Genomic DNA, 23,281 nt, shown 5'->3' on the forward strand with positions numbered 1-23,281 from the left:
GTGTGTGTGTGTGCGTGTACATGTACGTGGCACATACACGTACAAACGTACATGCACAGACATACACAGACAAGTACGCACACTGAAACACACTCAAACACACACGCAGCGAACCATCCCAAACACTTCTTGAACACTCAGACGGTCTGGAGATAGTGCGTCATTCCCATGTGGCAAACGTTAGTTTCTTAATTCAAACAACACCCCCGGAGTGGTCCTCTGTTCGAGACCGCAGCGCTCTCATGATGATCATCAGGTCATAAATACCAGAGAAAAAAAAATCAGTGAAAACTATCTTAACCACAGTATTTCCATACTGTCTGATAACTACCATCTGTCAATAGAGGAGGAAACGGAGATGAAAGGGGAGTATCACTGGAGCCATGCATACAGCACAGTAATAACGTCTGGAATTTTCACTGCACTCTTTTTTCCCTCTCTCCCACTTTTTTTCAGCCCAGAGAAAAAAGGGTATAAATGTGGAATGGCGAAATTACAGGCATCTGAGCCGACACATATACACACAGGGTAAAAGTCTGAACAAGGTTGGGGGTGGGGTGGGGTGGGGATAAAGCGGAAAGGGTCATTTCATGGAGGCAGATCACTTGACAGCTTGCTCTCCGGAGAATGTGGGGATCCAATCAGGTTGCTGGTGGACCCCATCGGTACACAGGGCTGCAGATGGCTGGGGTGTGGCATTAGGCAGGCCCCTGTGTAGGCATTAATCTCCATTTAAGATCGCTTGTCAGCCTTCTGCATCCACACCGTATTACAGCTACCTACATCGTATTCCATTATTTGAAATGATCATTAGATCATTATCGCACCTGGAAAAATGCCACTTAATGTACATAATCGGACATAATTTGAAATTATAGCATGGTCTTCCATAATCTGACCATCGAATAAGCCTCTGCTCTGACGGGATGACTATTTAAGTCAAATTCTTGCATAAGGGTGGAAATTACCAGTGTGTAAACATGGCGTTCAGTGGTTACAAAATAATTCAAATTAATTCAACTCAATTATTCAATGTATCTATTAAGAATTAATTGCTTTGTGACTTAAATTGAGGATGGCTTGGTTATAACAAATCACATCACATTATGTATAATGATGGCAAATCAATGTAATTATACAATAAGAAAGCCTTGACTATGTTTTATGTATAATGTGTAGCCACCCACCATAATAACACAGAGACCAGCACAATCATACCAGCTCTATCACAAATTTTCTGCTTGGAGTGATTTCTCCTGTCTTTGTGAGAGTTCATGCTGTTACATAAAGCTCATCTCTACCAGACAAAGACAGCATGGCTTCAGTTAACATTGCATGTGACCAGAAACCTCCGACAGAGAACTTTCACTGTCATGTGACACCAAGCATCAGTTACTGTGCTGCTAGTGTTACAGTGATTCCTGATGGTGGGAAGAAGGGGGGAAAAAAACAACAACAACACTGTTCTCTTCTTGTACGAGTGCTTGAATGGGCGTAGACTGTTTGGAATTTGAGACAGAAGAAACAGGTAGGAAATGAGGAGACCAAGGAGCGATCAGATGTCAGAATGTTAAGCTGTCATTGTTGAGGCAAACAAAAGGATGTGAGCAGCCACCACCCACCCTCACCCTCATCCCCATGGGAACAGGTCACCTGCTGCACCACAGGATGCACCGAATAGCACAGCATCACTGGCAACACCCGATCAGAAGATTACTTCTCCATCACACAGTAGGTGCAGTGACGAATCGCTGCCTTGGGAACCATCACATTTCCCTCCTGGGAACGTACGGCCCTACACACACATACATTCCATTCCACACATACTGTACACCACAACTCTCTAAACCTATGATTCATAGGTTTATTTTTAAGGCGTGTGCGCGCAGGGCTGTGTTTACGGTACATGGTCTCTTGGACACACAGATCGATGTGTCTGAAGTCTTTATGAGTTTTGACTGGGGCTGTCAGTGCCTCGGCCTCCAAAACCCCCAAATGCGCCCTTTTCTCAAGGACAGCTAGTTGCTAGGGCAACAGGAGCCATTGCCATGTAAGGCAGCTCACCGCTCCGTTCCGCAGGCTGCACCCGGAGCTCACAGCACCGATCACAGCCTCAGACTGCTGATGACAGTGGGAGGAGGTGGAGGAAGTGGGGATAGGTGGAGGTGGAGGAGGAGGATGAGGGGTGGAGAAGGTAAAGAGGAAGGAAGGAGGGAGAAATGACCTCAGCGACCCACTGAAGACATCCAGCATTTCTGTGTGGATTTCACATGATTGTCCTGGACGAGATAAGAAGTAGTACAGAATGAAGCTCACAGCTCAGGCCATGAAATAAACAACCCAATGCTGTCATTAAAGTCGCCGCAATGTTTTGGAGCTTGCGGGTATTTGTAAAATATCATCAGTTTCATGTTGATTTCAATCTTCCCTATCTGGCTCAACAGCCGGCATTTTCTGCATGACACTGCGCTGCACACAATAGCTCGGCCAGTTGGTATCCTGGCCAATATAGGTGAGAGGCATGCAGGGAGGGGGGCGTCTTTTGTGCCCAGAGGCAGATGTAGGAAATAGCTGACAGAGGCTATCACTAATGTGTGTGTATGTGTGTGTGTGTGTGTGTTTCTGCTGGTCTGTGTTTGTAAATCACAGCATATATGGCAAAAGAGAGCAAGAGAGAGTGAGAGAGAAAAAGAGAAGGGAGTGGGGGAAGGAGGGGTTTTTCCAGAATCCAAACAAAGGCAGCAAGCGGCGGCAGCTCCGAGCTCGGTGACAGAGGCTCCCCAAGGTGCAGTCTAGCTGACGGACAGGTGGCATAAAGGGGCTGCGTGTTGTCCGTCAGTAGGGACAAGAGGGGCGATACAGGGGAGGGAGCGGGGGAGTAAGAAAGGAGGGAGGGGGTGGCATTGCAAGGAGCAGCTGGTACTGAATCCTGTCACTGTCCCTGTGTAACCCTCCAGTGTGCACACACACACACACACACACACAGGACAGACCGAGACAGGCACACACGCAGACAAATGTATACACACACACACACACACACACACACACACACACGTAACCATGCAGGGACACCTCAAACAAAGGACAAAAGATAAACATTACCCTGAGCTAGACTGAGTATCATGTTCATAGGCTGGATTTCATATCTCCAGCCATCTCTCCCTTGAGTGTATTTATTAGAGATTACATCAATTCTTCTGACCACAAGCATTTAATGAGGCAGCAGGGAGTCTGAGTGAATTCTATTATCCATCTGATCTACAACAGAAAAAAACAACAGCTGCATCTTGCCTATTTTGCACGCATGCATGCATCCAGACACACACAAACACACACACACACATATAGATTGTAAAAGATATTCTGTGCTTCACTTATGATAAAGGTTTAGTACTGAGATTGTTATGCTTTGATACACACACCACACACAGTACATTAAAACAAATGGAAGCTACCTCACCTATCTCCCAACAACCCTGTTTATCACAGCATATCACAGAAAATCAACATATATCTTATATTATCCTGACAGAGTTTTTTGAAAAACATAAAATAGGGTTTTCATTCATGGTCTAACAACTCTGAGAAATGTAGAAAAACATTTGAGCACTTGTAAGCCTCTAAAACTAAAAATAGGTAAAAGTGTGCTATGCAGGCAGTGGATATATTCCCTGATCATGTGACCTAGATCTTGCTTGCTTGTCAAATGTACATTAAAAAGCTTTTTAAATTGATGCCAAAACAAGCCATGTAAGAGTTAAACTGCCAAAACAAGATTTCACCTGGTATCAAGACTTAAAAAAAAGACTGTGTGATTAAAGTACACAGTGAAGGATGTGCGCACACATGCATATACACAAACAAGCACACACATGCACACACACACACACACACACACACATAGACACACACTACCTCCTCCCTGCGCCATTACACCTGCGCCTGAAAGGGCCAGTATTGTTGGGAGGAGATTCATTTGAAGGCTCTAATGGCTGCTATTTAGAGGTGGAATATATTAAATAGCCCAATCACGGCTGCGGAGTGAGGTGGTGGCCCCAGCAAATTTATACTGAGTGAATAGATCGACTAATTAGCCTTTAAATATGTCATTGATTCATCTAAAACAAGGGATCCCTGAGCTATTCATGTGCCTGCTCTGCGTCTTCCTCCCCTCCATGACTACATCCTTAACCCTGTTACAGGAGGGGCTTGGCTGGCTGGTCTCCCTTCCATTTGTCCTAATCAATGGAGGCTGTTCAGCCCAGACCCGGGGGGTCAGTGAAATTAAGTACCCAGCTCACACAGAGAGGGATCGGGCCAGTGCTGGGGCAGGAGGAAGACAGACAAGCCCTCTGTTACCTTGGCAACTCCATTGCTGCCTAGTTTCCCCGGTCTACTCCTTCTTGTCCAACTCTTCCCCTTGTTGGGATGGTTTGTGCCAAAATGGCTGCTCTGTGAGGACAATGACACTGGAGCACCGCGGGCAATAACAGAAAAAACGGTTTTATGGAAATGTAAATAAGAATGTGTTCTGAGTCAACTTGCCTGGTTAAGTAAGGGTTAAGGAACACAGCCTATAGAAAACAATAATGTATATTTTGTAGCTTCTCCCAGGGAAATTAACATAGTGTCATAGCAGGTGTGGCTGTGGGAGATTTGCCTCCACTCCTGACTTCTGACAGTTTTCATCGTATTTAGAGAAACATATTTGTTTGTTTATGGTCAATACATTGACACAGCTGAGCAGTAACAGAAGTTATGCATAACACCAACGCAAACATATCAAGTTTGTTGTGTGTGCAGTGAAATCATCTTTCACCAGGGACATAAACCAAATTCCCAAAGGAATGGAGAGCTCCTTACAAACAAAATACATTGATTGAATTCCAAGTATTGATTTAGACATGCACAGCATTGACACAAGTAATAAATTATTCCTTGCTGCTGCAGACGCTTTTATACCGCCTTGGTACATTTTCAGATACTGCACAGAATCACAAATAAATTTGATAGTTTTATTCAGTTTCTATGTAGTGTAGTGTAGTCATTTCACAGAACAATGAAATTAGAGAGTCGGGAGGCACAGAGGGCAGGTGATTGTCTCTTTAGCAGTTGCAGTTTACTTCTGCAGGCCTTTCTCAAGTCATGCAGGATAATAGAGCTGAACTCGAACTGAACTGAAAAATTGAAATGGCAATATGAACTTCTGCAATTTCCAAATTTCCAGAGGCTTCAATTAATTTCTTAAGAGAGAGTTGTGTCCAAAATGGATTTCTAAACAAGGTGTTTCAGAGCTCCAGGTAATCTTTGGTCCATGAATCAAGTACAATATTGGTGAAAACCTTTCATAATACTTAAACTCAGTAAATCCTGCACACTGACATCTATTTTTCTTTTAACAAAATCACTTTTCTTTAAACAATTTTAAAGTTCTAAAAAACTTGATGATAGTGATGATATGAATTGCAGTTTAAATCGCAATTGCAATATTCTGTCAATTAATCACAAATCAAATGTCAATATCTTTCACAAGATGACTAATATTTCCAAAGGGATATGTGTAGAGAAAGACAGTGAGTGGTGATTGGAGGGTAACCAAAGGTTTTCCCATCCCCCCACCAAGTGTCACCCCATGGCAAAACATCTCTGGTGAGTCCTGTCTGTCAATCATCCTCAGATAGACAGGATTAGTCTCATGACTAAAATGCACGAGTCACACACATATACATATATAATGCAACCCACCTAGCCTCAAGGCATAGCTTTCCCCTTGGCACGGCTCGGCACATTCCAGCACTACATACCTGACATATCCATACAGGCCGGTACGTATCTCATCTCCCACGTTAATGCTGACGTGCTGAAAAGGTCATTGTAAAAATATAATGTCGATGGCTGTACTTCCCGGGGATAGCCTACTGTATTCCTTGTGAGAGATGTCAGTGTCATGTGTGGCATCGACACTATCTGTGTGTCCCCTCTGTACGCTGGCATTTTAGAGCAGAGGAGGGCAGATGGGAGCTATTCAGAGATGAGTCATGACATCCTCGACACACACAGACACACATACATACTGTAAATACACACACCTCACTGCCAGCCTGTTTTCAAAATCCTGTTCCGTGGCCGTGAAAGGTCACCAAATTTAAGTCGCCGTTATAGAACTTCAGGCAATTTGGAATGAGCGAGGGCCTGCGACAGGGGGACTGGCAGATTAGTCTTGGGTTCCTGGAGGCAGCAGGATTATCCCAAGGAGACTGGTGGGGGTCGAGTCAGTTGCACTCACAGACTAAAATCCCTATCCAGAGCAGACTTGGATCCAATACAATTTGCAAACGATTCTTTGCGTGTGTTTTTACCTGGTTGGAATACCAGATGCATGGGGTTTGCAACCAATTCAATAAGCGCCAGAAATTCTAAACTATGAAAGTAAATTTCGAATACATTCCTGTAAATGAGAACTTGAGCTGACACTATCTTAACGGTCCTGTTTTGTAAAACCCTGCTCAACCTGCTCCAAGCAGGTTAAAACAAACGGCAAGAGTCATTTGCAAATATTATTGTGAGAAAAGAGGAGGGGCGCAGACATGGAGCCTTGGTACGCTGCATGGCACTTTGATGAGGAAATGGGAAGGGCATCCATCCAAGACCCACGATTTGTGGACTTCTGCCAACCACCTCAACCAGAGACATAAGCAATGAGTCGAGAATAAGGAAAATCCCACTTGTAGTCCTCAGTGGTGATTTTTATAGGCTCTTTCCTCAGATTGCATCAGAAGCCTTTGATCAGCGTGTCAGAATTTGAATACCCGAAGCCCAATCTAACTGGCATGATGAGGGGATTTTGAGTGCCCCGGCATCCCTGTAATTCCCTCCTTCACATTCACTGTCAAAGTGGTTGTTTTAAGAATAACATTAACATCTTAACGCATCTAAATACTGCTCCAATATCAATAGACCACATATTTGATTAGATTAGTCCTGCACTGCAATAACAAATCAAGTACAGACACAGACACGTTTTTGAGGATCTATCTGCCCTTGGGCTGCTATGCTTTTCTACTGAGAAGACCTATTAAGAAAGTGTTCTAGAGGGCAGTACCAGGGGCCTCCTGAGAGGTCAAATACCTTCTTATCAGCACGCTAACAGGTTCTGGCTCGACAAGCTCAATTAGCCAGCGCTTAGTGTCGTGTATGAGGAGACCACGTTCTCAGCACGAGGCCCATATCAGCAGAACCAGGGAGATGACAGACAAGCCGGGCCCACAAAGGCCCGATTGTGGCAGTCCCTGGAAGGTCGGTGAATGGGCAAAGAGGGAGGAAGGACTTGTTCTCAGGGGTATGGTGATATGGATGATAGGAATCTCCCAGCCAAATGACAATACGGCTGTAGAAAGTCTTTTGGATTAATTACTTCCACTGAGGTCAAAATCCTGAAATGAGCATAATAGAGGCGAGTGTAGATAAATGAGTTTCAAATGAAAGATTGTTTTGCTGAAATGGATGAGGATATAATTTGGTGTTTCCAGACATCGACAAGGTTGGTGAGTGCAAAAAGTCTCCTCCATCATACGCACTCACCCGCTCCCATACACACACACACACAGACCATACTTATTTAACTGACGCATTTAACTGACAAGGCCAGACAGCTTGCAGCAGTCCTTTGACACGGCAGCTGTGTTTTTGGAAGAGCAAAAAGACAACTAGTGAGGTGTTTAGGCATGTAACTCTCTACTGTTTTGATACAACAGCAGCAGTATTCCTGGATCTCAGCTGCCTAGAATAGCATAGCAATGATTCTGTTGATGCCCATCCCTCTTGCAACACTACACTGACAGATACTACACTGACAGATAACGAAGCGTGTTAGAGCCATGATCTCAATCACAGCCAGTCATTCAGTCTAATGGGAAGCCTGCCTGCTGGCATGCTGTCCACACAGATGGAATTTGAGCCATCTTTTGCCAAGCTTTCATTGGCCTTTTTCCCCATTGCCACACATTAATACCAGTGAAGTACAACACTGTAAACGATCCATACTCAATCATGCTGCTAGCAGGCCCAGTTGGTTCTGGTAATCTCACAGCTTTGCACCGTGTCTAGATAAAACATCTCCTGACTGCCTTGAGAGCACACACACAGACCCTCACCGCTGTGATAAAAACTTAATAAAATCCACGCTTTAATATGAACTCATATATGAGTCACCGCATAGAAGAGACACGTGTACTCATGTTGCCGAGAGACCATCATGTATTCATTAGAGGAATTAGTAGCTAGGCGTAAACAGCCAATGCAATAAAAATGCAAGGTATGTTATGTCTGCCTCCGATAAGAACGCGTGGCTCGGTCTTCTTCCTCCTGCAGCCTGAAGACAAAGAGTGCAGAAGAAAACTACTTAACTCCACTCCAATCTGTTGAAATAGGTCATTATGGGCATGCCGTAAATGCGCCGCGTCCCCAAATCAATACGTGAAATGCTATATTTAGTAAGAAGGTCACGAGGAGGAGTTATCGAGGCTGTACAGGGAATGAGTGACATCACGCATCAGTGCTGTGCTTGAGTTGAGCCTGCTTATTTTAGATGCAGATGACTTCCAAATGTCTTCTCCAGTGAAGGCTTCTCTCCATGGAGAGTGAGATATCCCTTACGGCGGCTGAAAATGTCACATTCTGTTCAGTGACAATGTCATGCAATTGCCCGCCAAGGTGCCACTCTGAGACAATGCACACCAGACACTGTAATCAAACATTTGTGCATTGTGGGGCATTAATATTCCAATGGATTCAATGATATGGGTAAACACGCATATGGAGACTCAGCAGAGCAGAGCAGAAGTTTAATCTTCTTAGCATCTTTTGTTTTCTTACTGCTGAGTACTGTTTGCATCTCATTTCTAGATATAATTTTAGACATTGCTTTCAGGGCCTGAGCATTTCAATATCCGAGTATCTCTGGCTTCAAAGCCATCATCAAAGCCCACCATTAACCCTGGATAACAGCACCATGCCGTGTGGGTGTGTGTGTATTTGTATGTGTACATGTGTGTTTGTATGTCCACCTTCATTAGCCGTAGTTATGACAACAATGGTAACCCCAGCACCACAACAGTGTGCACAGCTAAGTTAGCGCTGTGAGGTTAAACCACTTGATCTTATTGCTGGGCTACAGCACTGACACTGTCTTTTGGTTACATATGTTGATGGCAACCAAAGTGGGTTATGTTCTCAAATCCTTTACTTAAGTAAAAGTACCAATACCATAATGGAGAAATACTACATTAAAAGGAAAAATCTCCATTTAAAATTGTACTACTTGTAAGTTAAAGTGTAGAAGTATTAGCAGTAAAATGTACTTCTGTAGAATGGTCCCTTTCAGAGTGTTAAATTATTGATGCATTAACCTGTAAGAAGTATTTTAATGTTGTAGGTCTAATTGCTGCATATACTGTTGTGTAGTTTAAACTCTAACAATGCAACATATTTTATGAGCTTTGTATGTGTTGCATGTAAAACCTTATTCTGCAAAGTAATTACAGCCATCAGATAAATGTAGAGCAGTAAAAAATACAATAATTACCTCTGAAATGTAAAAGTATACAGTCTCACAAAATGGAAATACTCAAGTAAAGTGTCAGTACCTCACAACTGTACAAAAGTATAGTACTTGTGTAAATGTTACTTCCCACCTCTGGTTATGACACCTATTCCAACGTGACATTAATATGATGATACAACATAAACTTTTCTTATTCCACTCTGTCTTCATGGTGCTGCTGATAACCCTAAACTGTTCCGATTCATAGCTCACTGTAAAGAGAGACGAATCCACTCTCTGCCAAGTGCATAACATCATGTAGTGTGGTTTTCGAGACACATATATCATGATCTCTTCCTCCAAGACTCTTCGCCTCCCTTCCTCCCTTCCGTCTCTCTCGTTCCCTCGCTCTTATTCCAACTGTATCTCTCTCCCTCTGAGCTGACTAGTCCCGCGTTTTGGATTCTGCCAAAATCCTCAGCCATCGTCATCATTTTGAAGCGTTGCGCGGTGAAGAAGCTAAGACAAGGGGAGAGGAGAATCAAAACAGCCTCATTAATAACCGAGACTAATGTATTCCAGACGGTTCTTTAAGCCTGTTACTTCACAGAGAAGAGATGCCCGTCCTGTGAGGGGAAGCAGCGGTAGCCCTGGTGTGCCGAGACGGTGCCATACAGAGTCGGTTGGCAGGGTGGAAAGAAAACAACCCGCACATGAAAATGCACGGATCTCTCCCCCACCTACACTCCCACCCCCATCCCTCCCCCCGAATAACTCCGTAGAGACCACACAGCCTTGAGATGACCACAATAAACCAGAACACTGGTCCCAGCACGAAGTGAGCATTTCCCAGGCGTCGATACACTGCGAGGCCAATCCAGGCTTTGTAGTAAACACTGGAGGGTGGTTAATGTCTGGCCCGGAGGAGCTGTGTACGTGATTTTTTGTTTAGCCTGAGTCAGTTCTGTCTCACTATTTCTGTGCCTCTCGCTCTCCCTCCCTCAGTCCCTTTTGGTCTCTCCTCTTATTACATATAGAGGGCCCTTTTTATCTAAAGCGCCGTGCAGTTCAGTGAGTGCAAACATTTACAATATGGTTTGACTAAATAGGAAATCAACCCCTGACCCTGGAAGTGTTGGTGCGCAGAAGTCTTTAGGGCTCTTGATTCTTCAACTCCACAATCTCAAGATATACTGTAGTTCCATATGAAGGAGACTTCACTGTATAGGTTGCTGAAAATCCATTATTTATAAGTATTGGGTTTAAGTATTGACAAGAAAAAGAGAGAAGGCGAGGCACCATATGGAGATATTGATCTATTTCTTAGTTGAGTGTATCAGCAAACTCTTCTATAGGTGTTCTGGGAAGACTATTCACTATTCACTATGCGCAGAATAGATTTTACGGTGTGTGGAATTAGCAGGGACTTGTTGAGTCTTGAATTACTTGAAATTAACAGGCTATACTTCAATCTAATGAATAAAATGAAGCAGTAATTACTGTCTAATTTTCAAACATGATGGGGACACTAAAACATTGTAATATCCCAGCACTGTACTTTAACTCATGCTGTGAAGTGCACAGGAAGCAATTGTTATTTTTCCACACAAAGCAAAACAGAGCAGTCTTCTCATTAGCCTGTTGTTTTCAATCTCACCTCCTCCTTCTCCATATGAATTCAGTATAAACATAGAATCCCTAAAGGCTTTACAGTATAAACTGTGGGAAAGTAACACTAATCGCAACGCAAAGACCTAGAGCAGGAAGGGAAAGACGAGGAGGAAAGAGGGAAAATGGTGAGATTATTCTCACTCATAAACCACAGACACTAGTGCTGGTGGAAATATTCTAACTGACTAGATAAGGATTAGCCTGGTGGATTGTGCTATGCCTTTCATCTTTCAAAGCGTGGTTTAAAAAAACTGGTATCCTTTAGATGAACCCAATTCTTTACAAGAGTTATAAGAATAAAAAAAACGTGTTGAGCCGTACCTTTCAGCCTAGAGCTTGGGATTTCCACAGGGGAGTGGAACAGCTCATTATATTGAGTAATTTATTTGCTTAGCAGCTGCCCAAGGGGATGTAAAAAAAGTTTTAACATCCAGAAAATTCTGTAACTAGCCAATTTACACAGCCGAGCTGTCCCCCGCAGCAAATGAAAAGCAATCCCCCTCAACCAGGTTTCAACAATTAAACCAGGCCAATAGAGCCAACATTGTTTTCCTGCCCAGCATCAAGTACACGCATCCTGCACAATTACTGTCTTAATTGAGTGCTGTAATAAACAAGCAGAAGTAGGCAGTGAGAATATTAAACACTGCAAACAATACAAAACACAGTAAACTATGTGATGACAACTAACTAAATAAATATACATCTTGAAAAAACCTAACTGCAGATCATCATCATTAAATTTCTCTAAAATATAGAGGAATATAGAGGACTCAGTCTGTAAAGTGTTATCATTTTGTCAATCAAGGCCTTAAGAGTAGGTGCCAACTTTTCTAAAATGGTGGATATCTCTTAAGGAATGACAACCTTCATATATAGTGAATGACATGTGCAATGTCTAGTATGTCTAATGAACAAATATTACTTACCTGTAATCACTGAGCACAACACAGTGAGGTGGAATGTGACTAACACACAGGGAGTAATCTGGCAAAGCAAACAGAGTGTAATCCTACAGTGGTGACTTCCTCAAGTGATAGGGGAGAGCTTAACTTTGCAGTGGAGGGGCTTTAGACGCGTGTGTTCAATTTCAAACTCAAACACCGCTCGGAAACCTCCCGGGGAGGATGATGACAGAAAACTTTGCTATGCCAGTCCAACTTTTGAGTTTACATTAGCCAATGAATTTCTAAACATTTCAGAATTAAATCCCAAAGAAAAATAAACCTCAATATAAACTGCTTGATTTGGTTGTTGTTTTTGTTCAAACACTGCAGAGGCCCCAACGGATAGATAAAGCTTGTGTGGACACAGTCACCTCACAGGGATTCACTGGGGTTACCGGAGATGTTGCCCTTGAATCCAAGGATACTTTCTGTTTGTTGTTTTTTTGTTATTCAGTGCTCAGGCATCGGAATTAACTCTTAATTTAACTTTTCCTTTGAGAACAGCTGGGTGTACTTTCATAATCAGAATCACTTTGATTGCCAAGTAATTAAAAGCACAGGAATTTCGTCTTTGTGCCATTGCCAGAGAGACATATTGACGTCTCACAGAGATTCACAGTACATGCTGACTCGCAAGGTACAAGGAGAAGTGGAGCTCTCACAGTGCAATGCGCAGTGCAGAACATACCAAGAACCAGCAGACAATGTAGTGAATGTAGAGCAGCAGCAGTAAATTAGATTTTTAATTTACATTTCTGCTATCTCTGTATCCACACCATATTCATAGTACTGTTTCAATGTAGAAGAGGAGAAGAGTACAATTTTACCATCCAAATGTCAATAGTACAGCACAGGCAGCCCTGCTATATGGTGAAAATACTCTCCAAAAATGTAATCTTTTAAGGATAACAGCCTTATTTTTAGGCTGACAACGGCACATTTTTGAAATTATGCAATGTGTTTTCAAGGAGTTGCATAAGCCCAAGGGTCACACAATCTTCTGAGCGCACAGAGGACCAAGTAATCCCTCAGTTGAAGTCGAAACATCTAAAATCACCAAAAGCTGGAGTTAGTACATTTTCACTTAACAACAGCGATATGCTCTCTGTATGATGTCTTCCTTTTATGCTGCTCTCCAAACGAGAAGAGCTCTCACGGTTATTACTGCAGTATGTCAGTGGGCAGTGAGGCATATAACACTGATAACAGGGCAAAAGAAAGAAAACCGAGCTCTTAATGTGTGTCTCTCTATATATCTCTCTCTCCCTGCGTCTCTCCCTCGATCTATCTTCCCATCTCTCTGCTTCACCCATGCAGCCGTTAAATCTTTAAACACCTGAAGTTTAACGGGGGAGAGATCTTTGTCGGAGGGTGATGTTGCTTATTTTAGAGTCCATTACACTGTAGTTTTGGAGTGATGAAATGCCTATCTTCTGCGTCACTATACTAATACTAACTCAAAGTTAAGGCCATTATAGACTGCAGCCACAGTTATATAAGTCGATATCAAAGTAAAAACAAAGTAAAGAATTGTCAAATAATTCAAATGAACTGAATAATGGATTGTATAATTACCACATTCTTTGTCTTTTCTACTCTCTTGCAGGCAATGTTAAGGGACTGGGACACATATAATAATAATAATGTAATAATAATAATAATAACGTAATAATGTAATGTAATAACATATACAGGTTGCGTATACATGCCACAACAGTAAGCACCTTTATGTATAGAGTAATGTTACCACATCAATGATGTTCCATGAGATTGAATGACAGTCCTGTGTGAAACAGAATCTAGACCCTACCCTTCAGCCTTTTAGTGAATGACCAAGGGGTTAACTGTGTGTGAACAACTGTGCTCATCTCTGGGACGCTAAGGCCACAAAATACACGTGGCACATCCCACCAATGTCAGGAATGGATTAGCTTTCTCTCTGCTCTCACTTTCAGAATAGCTCTAATGTAGGTCAACTGCGCGCAACACAAGACACGACAATTTTCTCTCATTGTTGACCGAGTTCTAATACATCAGTGGAAAACAAGGTCACTGATACTCGAGAGGGATTCCTGTCTTTAACAGTGGGCGCTCTTGTTTCTCATCTTTTTTTTCTTTTTTTTTCCGGGCAGATGCTCGATCCATCAGTCTCCCTTGTGCTTAGCTGATAGAGCAAGAGTGAATCCTCTAACAGGACAAGAGTCGAGGACATCTGAGCGAGCACATGGGGGATGTTCTGAAAAAGGCCTTGGCCATGTCCCTGATGAGAAAAGAGAGGCACATACGGAATGATCTCTATATATTGTGCAGCTCTCCCGGTGCCAGGTTGGCCTGCACAAAGCGAATTTATCATTAGGGTTGGGGTTCGAAAGCATTGTATCGAATCTGAATCCAGTATCGAATGTGCTTATCGAATCCAAATCCGAATATACATAATACTAATTGTACTTTCTCATTTAGCCAACTTCACCTAAAGAAATTGCTGCAATAGCGGCGTAGCACCATGTTGAACCTACCCGAAGATGAACTGGTTGCACCGGCAGTTTGAGGCGGAGTACTCATCATCAAGTTGTCAAAATGCTGCACTCCTTTACTTTGATTTGATGCTGCATAGGTAAATGTTTAAGCATAGCGTTGTGAGGACCTTACCGCAAATATGGCATTTCAATCTGAGGCGATCTGCGATGTTCAGTCAGTCCAGTAAACAAACTGGGGAGTTAGCGCACACTCGTATTATGTCATTAGTTGCAGACAGCAGTTGTAGAAGACAGAAGAGAAAAAAAAGATTCAATTAGAGATTCGTTAGACTCAGAGCTTAACGAATCCGGGTATCTTACCAACTTGGAACAGGTTCCAAAATGGAACAGCCTAAAGGGAACCCAACCCTATTTATCATGACCCAAACCATAAGGTCTCGGGGTCGTCACCCAGCTGTGCTCTCACGCAGGACCACCAGAAAACTGTCTGTGGCCAAGAGGCTCTCTGGTCTAGAGGGGCTCAGGCTGAGACATGGATAGGTGTCGCAAGTAAAAAACCAGGCCCTCCTGCAGCAACTAGATCAGACGACCAAGGAAGAGTGAAAAAAAGAGAGACCGAGTTATCAGAGGTGGTACCGCCCCAACTTGGGATTCCAGAGATGGTGTGGGATAAGGAGGACCTTGTGCAGGCTGCAACGCCATATGGAGCAGAAACCAACACGCGCAAGGACATATGGAAAAAGTTTACACGCTTAACAGGCCATGATCTTTGAGTTCAGGGAGATTCGCAGACATCTCAGCTCGCGTTATCACATTCGCGTGTGATGGATGTGCTGTGAGAACGAAGATGATAAACTGCATGTGTGTGGGGGAAAATATACATTGTGTTCCTTCATGTGCATATGATTTCATAAGGGAGTACATACAGTATGTGTTTGTGCATAATAATGCATGATTTTGTGTACTCACCATAAGGTAGTGTATAAAAATAGTGTTTAATTTGCATTTTTCTCTCTTGCAAGACACTTTCCTTTCCCTCTTCCCTCCCTTCTCTTTCTCTCTCTGTTTTTTTCCTAGATCTCTTTCTTTCTCTCTCTCTTTCTGTCCTGCTGTTTGGATATGTGTAGGGTGCAGGAACTGACACAGACAGAGAGAAAGAGACAGGCAGACAGAAACAAGCACCTGGCCATGCTGAAATCCCATCACAGTGGGGAGGAGGGAATAAAGCCTCCTGACTGTTCCCTGGGGCCTCTGCGGACAGGCTGACATGTCTCAGAGCTCCCATGTCCCCCCCCTGCTGTTATAACATCCCATGCTGCATACAGACCAATCTGGGCTGAGAGACTACAACTATTGAACACACATCACAGACGTTTTATTGGCTCAAAATAAAAAGATCAGTAATGGAAATTAAGTGATGTTGCCTATGATGCTGAAATTAAGTGATGTTGCCTATGATGCTATTTAACAGGCAAATGTTGCAGTAATGAACATCTGTTCAGGCGCTAATGTGTATTCCTTATGCTTACTAAAAGGCTCATAACAGCAGCCGTAGCTGCCATCAATCTAAGAGAATAAGTATGGCTTTCACTATAATGTGATATTGTGTGAATGTGTATAGAGTGTAGACATTCTGTGGGCGTTTTGTTCTCTCTCTCTCTCTCACTCTCTCTCTCCAATACAAACCTTCCTTCATGTGTCTTTGTTTGCACATGCAATGCAGCAAAAGCCTTGAGGGGGTGTGTTTGTTTTGTTTTGCTTTGCGTCTTGTTCCAGCACAGAGGACAGTCATCCAGCCATCAGCATGGCTGTTCCCCGCGTGCACTGTTAGTCAATTAGAGCTGCCATTAAAGACAGAGGCACCCAGGGAAATAAAGGCAGCGGCGTGGATTTGTCTGTGCTACGCTGATTTCCACCCTTAAACCCTCTCCAGACGAAGAGACTGCAATAATTGGGATTCTGACAGTGGGTTAGGGGGACTCATTTCCTGGCTCACAGATCCCCCTCCTCCCCTCCTCTTTTCCATGCAATCATGTCTATCCAAGCCCAGTGCCAACCTTTGCGCTCGATCCCCACTAACACCATTTATCTACTATTACATTTGGCTGAAGAATTACTGAAGCTCTCCTCCTTAATCTACTTTCTCTGGGTGTGCAATTGCATGAGCCTGCCTTCCAAGCAGCTCTACCCACCGCTAACGCAGACCTCACCAACAGACGGATACACTTTTAAAAGAGGCACTAGTGCTGTTTCCCAATTCTCCACGCTGTGACCTAGAATGCTCATCATTCATGTGACTTACAGTTCACTATGGGGCAAGTTGTGTGAGTGTGTGTGTGTGTGTGTGTGTGTGTGTGTTCAGGAGTACACACAGGAATTTGCTCTCTTCATTACATATCTGAATTGAGGGCGGATTGAATTGAGAATAGTGTGACGGCTTGTGAGTGTGTAGATGCGCTGTGTGAGTTCATCTGTGTAAAACAGAACAGTAGGTGTGATGATATGTTCATTTTTAAGAAACTAACATTCTACTAGCATGTTGCTCTTGTAACTGTACTGTAACTATACTGTCACTAACCAAATATTGAACCTATATTAATATGATCGCTAGTGCTTTACTTCTACATAAGAATGTGTGTATCAATGTTAACAAGTAAACTACAGACACAAGATACAGAAGGGTGATACAGTATGTTTCAATGTCTGTCACTTTCTCTAAGAATTCTTCTCAGGTAACACCGTAATTGGTTTCACTGTCAAAATGCCTTGTGTTTCACACTGTGATTTCCATTGCATGTCAGTGGGAGAGCGTGTAGTGCATGTAACAGTCTCCCTTTTATCCACCACATTCGACTGTCACGCTGTGCTTGGTGTTACGTGTTGACTGTTCTTAGCCGCAGGGCCAAGCAAACTATGGTGCTTGTTTTACGACGATGGTTAGCTCCCCCCACCCCACCCCAAATACGCTCATTAACAAAAACCAATACATGAATGAAACTGTTACTATCACTGCAACTGTTTGTCTGCATCTGAACTTCCACTGCTCCATAATGCGAGCCACACTCCCACAGTCGGGACCCTTCAACTCACAATGGCATGGGGTTAGATGATCAGATTACAGTGAAAAAACACACATGGGCATTGTTAAGGGAGTTTGCATTTCCACCCGTGAACATGGCTCTCATTGTGCCCCGCTGAAGAGAGTGCTTTTCATTTTGGAGTGAACGGCAAGGGCAAACAGGACCCCATGTGTCTCTGTGGTGCACCATCTCCTCAAGGCTCTGAGGGGAAATAAGATCTCTCTTTTCAGGGCCGTCTCTGCTGAAAGACCCTGGTGTGGTTCATTCGCTCCCAGCGCTTCTTGGAGAGGAAACTTAATCTCACTAGTAAGACAATCGCAGAGAAAAAGGCCTCAGCAATTTGAGTTTAAGCACCCCCTTCTATTGTCAATATTTTGACAGATTTCATGTCAGCATAATTATTTGTCGGGATCCCTGCCAAGGATTTAATTGTTACATGCGTAATTACACGTTTTGTTGCAGAGATGTTGGAACAAAGCGTTGGTTGCGTTATTAATATTACAGTACAAATAGTCTCTTTCATCTTGGCTGCTTTATGCTGTCTCTGTGGCTCCATAATCTAGCTATGAAACAGGATATCTTACAAACCCTCAGAGGGCATCTCTCAGAAATCAATTCATTACCCCATAACATCGGCAGGCAAAGGCGCATCTTTCATAAATCAATTCATTAGCCAACTTCTGGCAGTTGAAAGGCAGGCACTGACCACAGATTCAAGCGGTGGTATCAACTTTCAGTGTTGAGGAAGATGAATAGAGTGCAGACCAATTGGTGGCAGCCTTCCATCAAAAAGGGCTTCTGAACAATGGTCTAACCACAGAGTAATAGCCTTTTTTAACTTTAATGGTTTTATTTTCTTTTTTGGTAAGATACACACTTCCAACCCTGTTTGAGTCTCATAACTATTGTATGGAGCCATAAAATCCATCTCCCTGCACAGGGTTTTGCTGCATGCCACAGATCCACTCTCAGATAATGCATCCTTCTCATAAAGCTTTAATAGTCCACTCAGTGTGTCTATGTGATCACCGAAGACATAGTGACACTGAGAAGAACTGTCAAAATCGGCTCTCTATGCTGGTGTTTGTGTGTGTGTGTGTTTCTGTCTGTGTCTCTACAGAATCTATGAGGCCTTGCAGTGCTCAGGCAAACATCTCTCACTACAGCAAGGGGAGCTGATGAAGATGAAAGCATGTGGTCAATGAAGCTTTTCTTCAGGGGGAACCTTGGATAGCCAGCCACTGTCAGTAAGGAGAAAAAAAATAGCAGCGTGGCCAGGACTGGAAGGTGAAACGCTACATTTTGTATGTGAAACACTCTCATGCCCAGCGCTGTGAGGATAGCGATGGATCAACACGCTTTCCCAGTTGAGCGGACAGCATTTAATTGTATAATCCCGTTTAACACAAACACACCATGACTGAGGACACCCCTGAGATGCTCCAATCCACCACACGCAGTGAATTACATGTAGGTCAAAAAACAAGCAGATTTGTGTAATTATGCGGGGGTGTGGATTTAGAGCGGCGTGCTACAGCAGAGTAGCGATCTTGACGCGTCTCTTATTGGCCTGTATTCCTTAAGGAGGAACCAGTGCCTGTCCTCATTAGTAGTCATTGAATAGGCCTGGCAGTGTTTGCGAGGCAGCACCCATCACTTGTCTCCCCTCCCAGCGCAGACACTGGGGGATGTGTGGTAATTACAGGCAGGCGTATGAGAGAGGCAGCAACACACCGATCTGAAACGCAGGTGGGTGGTTTGTTGTGCCGGGCTGCATCAGCATGGCTCCAGTCTGCAGGCTGCAGACTGTCACGCTGTTCCCAATGATCAGGATCTCTAAGCACGTCGAGCGAATACCACCTACCAGAGCGCGGACAGGGCATGGCACAGGTAAATGGCAGGTACATTGATGTTCTGAAAAGGCAAATCGATTTGCCTGTGAGGATTCCTGTTGCAGCAAATCAAAAGGAAAGGAAAATGTAGGCGATTTTGAAAAGTATCCTCTTCATCCTCATAGATGGAAGAATGCATTGTACCAACAAAAGAACAGCGCTGAAATTTTACAGATACGCAATTACTGTGTGTTATTTTCTGTGCATTTTTCCCTTTAGCATGTTCAGTTCTGTTAAATATGCACAGCAAGGTAAAAGCTGCTCCCTAGGGAGAGCTTGAAATCTTTTTATATCCTTTTTCGACCTGCAAAAACATTCAAATAAGGGAAAAACTACGAAAAAAATTATTAAATGTATTACATTCACATTCTTACTTCCTATGAAAAAACATTACACCCTTAAGGTAAAGTGCATTTAATAGAATTCTTTTCATCCAGTAACAGAATGGAAGTTTAACATTACATCTGCTACATGGAGCGGGGTAGGGAAAGTAATAAATAACTTTGTGAAAGAGAAAACTCCAGCTATGACAAGCCCCTGTGACTGGAGTCCAAACACCTGTGATAAGACACTCCCCTCCTTTTATGACAGCTTAGAAGAAACAAACTAAAAATGTTCAACAGTCACACACTTCAAAAGGCAGCAATATATCTTCAGATCAAACCCCAGCCTGAACTGTCATGTGAAGTGATATTCAGCAGTGTATTCCTATTGGAAAATGTACAGTAAGGAGTGATGATCATTCACATGGAAATATGGTGCTGGTTCCAAATGAATAACTGTCGTTGAATGTGCATCCCATCATCTTTTTCAGTACATAGCCATATATCACCTACTTGTATTGCTAGTTCAATGGGAATAAATGCTGTAGATCCCTGCAACAGTTTACAACGGAGAGCGCACTGACAGACATAAGCACCGTATGGATTGGATGCTTTAGTGTTTGGATTACTCTATTATGAAGGCAGAACTGACGGGCAAATTGAGCCCAGCGGATTTGATGAAAACATCAGGGTAATAATAAGAGCAGACCTTACCTCTACACACAGTCCCATTTTCCACAGCCTCGTTCCCAGCCTTGCACATGCAGCGCCCGATAGGTACCATCCATTCTCCGTCACCATTACAGTACAGCTTGATGGGCACGTCCACCTCCTCGGCGTTGGGGATACAAACGCCCCTCGCCGCCACCAGGGAAGTGCTCTCTGCCCCCGACAGCGTCTCCTGGAACAGCGCCCCGTTGGTGATGATACGGGGGCACTTCCGGTAGAAGACGCGCACGGCGATGAGCGACATGCAGCCGCCGTAGTCCTGGAAGGCCAGGTAGAAGCCATTGCGCGACACCGGGCCGAAGCTCCGCACCTCGGTGTTGATCTTCATCACTCTGCCCCCGAGGTCCACCTGGGAGAAACTCTCGTCTGCCGCGATGGTGTCCACCTTGATCCAGGGGTTCTCCATCCAAGCCGGGGAGGTTCTGGTGGCCGTGTCGGAGTCCGATTCATAGTAATACAGGTTGAACGTCTCTTTACAGGAGCCCGGCACGTTGGGGATGCTACTGCAGTCCCTCACCGAGAACTTCATCTCCACGTGGATCCGCTGCGCACCGCGGCGCCGGATGTACTTTGTCCGGACCCAGTTGTTCTGATTGTTGTCGAAAACATTGCAGACCTGGTAAGTACGAATGGTGTTCATGTTTTCATCGTAACCGCTCACCTCCTCCCACTGTTGGCCAAGGACAGAGACAGAAACCAGTCAGTCTACACAATACTGTTCAATATACCATACACAATATACTGTTTATAACATATTTGTAGCAACTGTAATTTGGAAATGAGTTTTAGTTCTCGATATACCACAGAAATATCAGAACATTCCTCTAATCTGCTAATTCTGGCATCTAGATCAATTTTTCACGAATGACAACCTTGACAAGGATCTGGGCTTATGCGCAAAATTTGTGAAGAGCGTTTGGAAAGTGAGGCACATGGTTAGCAGAACCATTCAGTTAATTGCAATTCAATCAGCTGTAAAGCAGTAAATGCTCCAAGTGTTTTCTGCAAATGTAAACTATGAAGAAGCCCACGCTGATACCCATTTTGCAGCAATAATAAGTATGTTTACATGCACACCAATACTTAAGATTACTGGGAGTAATCTTCTTAAAGCAATATTTCAATTACAACGATTACATGGTTTGAAGAAACGTGATTTCTCTAATAACCCAGTTTACATGGATTCATTTCATAATTGGTCTATATGTCTAAAGGAACAAATCTAAGAACCAGCTTTCCCAGCACATCCTCTCCTTTCTTGCCTGCGTCTTCTTATGTTTTGAAAAAAACATAAGAAACCTGACTTAAGTGTTTACATGCCTCAATAAATCAATACAATTTCACCAGTCAGAGTACTGCCTTAATCAAGTTAAGATCAAATTATTAGTGTGCGCGTAAACGTACTCAATGAGAAGGCCACAGTAGTGGTATCCACTTACAGCAGGGATAGGTTTGAGTTTCAAAAAATTCATGAGGTGGATTGCATTCAAATCTGAAAATTGAATCTCTTTTTCTATAAAAAAGGAAGTTATATCCAGCCTACAAAAAATTTGAATGACTGCTCTGTCATTACTCAATGAATTGCAGCTTGAATTTATAGGATAGAGTCTGGGATCATCTGTTCCCTGGCACTTTGTACTGTCTGACAGGTAAGCCACAGAGGCTTTCATTAGAAAGTTGTCACTGTAAGTAAGACTTTATTTTATGTATTTTTACTTTACTTTATTTCTACTGTTGGAGGCTCTTGGTCCAAGATGCATGATTCATACACTATAAAGAACAGGTGTTACTCTCCTCTTCCTACTAGGGTTGGGGTCAATTCGCTTTTTAATTCAATTAATTCATATTGTAAAGTGTAATTGCTATTCAGCTTTTAATGATACAGCTTTCATTTTCAATTATTTCATTCAAGATTGGATGTGTGAACCTTTCTACGAAAAAAAAGATTTTGGGATTTTGGGATTTTAAAGTAAACGTAACCCTTCTTTGCACAGCCAGACAGCTTTGAAGTTCACTACCTCCCCTCTCCTGTCCTCTCATGGAGACAGAAGGAAGCCATTTACATACTGTAATGCTTTTACAGAAACTGGAGAAGTGACATTAAATCACTCCTCCAGAGCAGAGAGGCTCTGCTTTATGTGATAGCGTGGCCCACTTTTTATCTTAGCTTTATAGGACACATTCATAGTACATACTGTAATTGGTTATTGACATTACGGCGAAAGCTCCTTTCACTACTATGGCAGAGATAGTTTACAGTGAAGCACTGTGAAAAAACATGACATGAATTTTCCATAATCAAAGTCACACTCCAATAAAATTGGCTTAATCATATTACACAGGTAATCATGTAAAGAAAAACGAAAGGGCAAATTTCACTTTAGGTTTTCTGGGTACGCTTTTCTACTTTCAAAATCCACATAATGCACACAAATTTGAATTCTCGCTCTTACAGACTCCAGATGCAACCTCCGCGGTTTTCCTACCCGCTTGGCTGTGGATCAAACCGAGCGTCTCGGCTTCAAAACGCCATGCATTCTAACCACCAAGTGAGTCATGACCTTGACCTCGGCATTTCAGCCAAGGAAAACCCTGCTCTCAACCCCCAGAGCCACTTC

At 43.2% G+C, this 23,281-nt stretch overlaps 1 protein-coding gene across 1 annotated transcript in view; it reads right to left on the minus strand.

Moving 5' to 3' along the window:
- Positions 1-23,281, minus strand: part of ephb2b (eph receptor B2b) — a 123,804-nt gene that overhangs the window by 43,024 nt on the left and 57,499 nt on the right. Inside the window, exon 3 of the mRNA XM_071920993.2 lies at positions 20,649-21,333. Coding sequence (XP_071777094.1) covers positions 20,649-21,333 — 685 coding nt within the window. The remainder of the gene's footprint in view (positions 1-20,648; positions 21,334-23,281) is intronic.

This window comes from Centroberyx gerrardi, chromosome 5 (genome assembly GCF_048128805.1).
Source record: "Centroberyx gerrardi isolate f3 chromosome 5, fCenGer3.hap1.cur.20231027, whole genome shotgun sequence".
NCBI lineage: Eukaryota > Metazoa > Chordata > Actinopteri > Beryciformes > Berycidae > Centroberyx > Centroberyx gerrardi.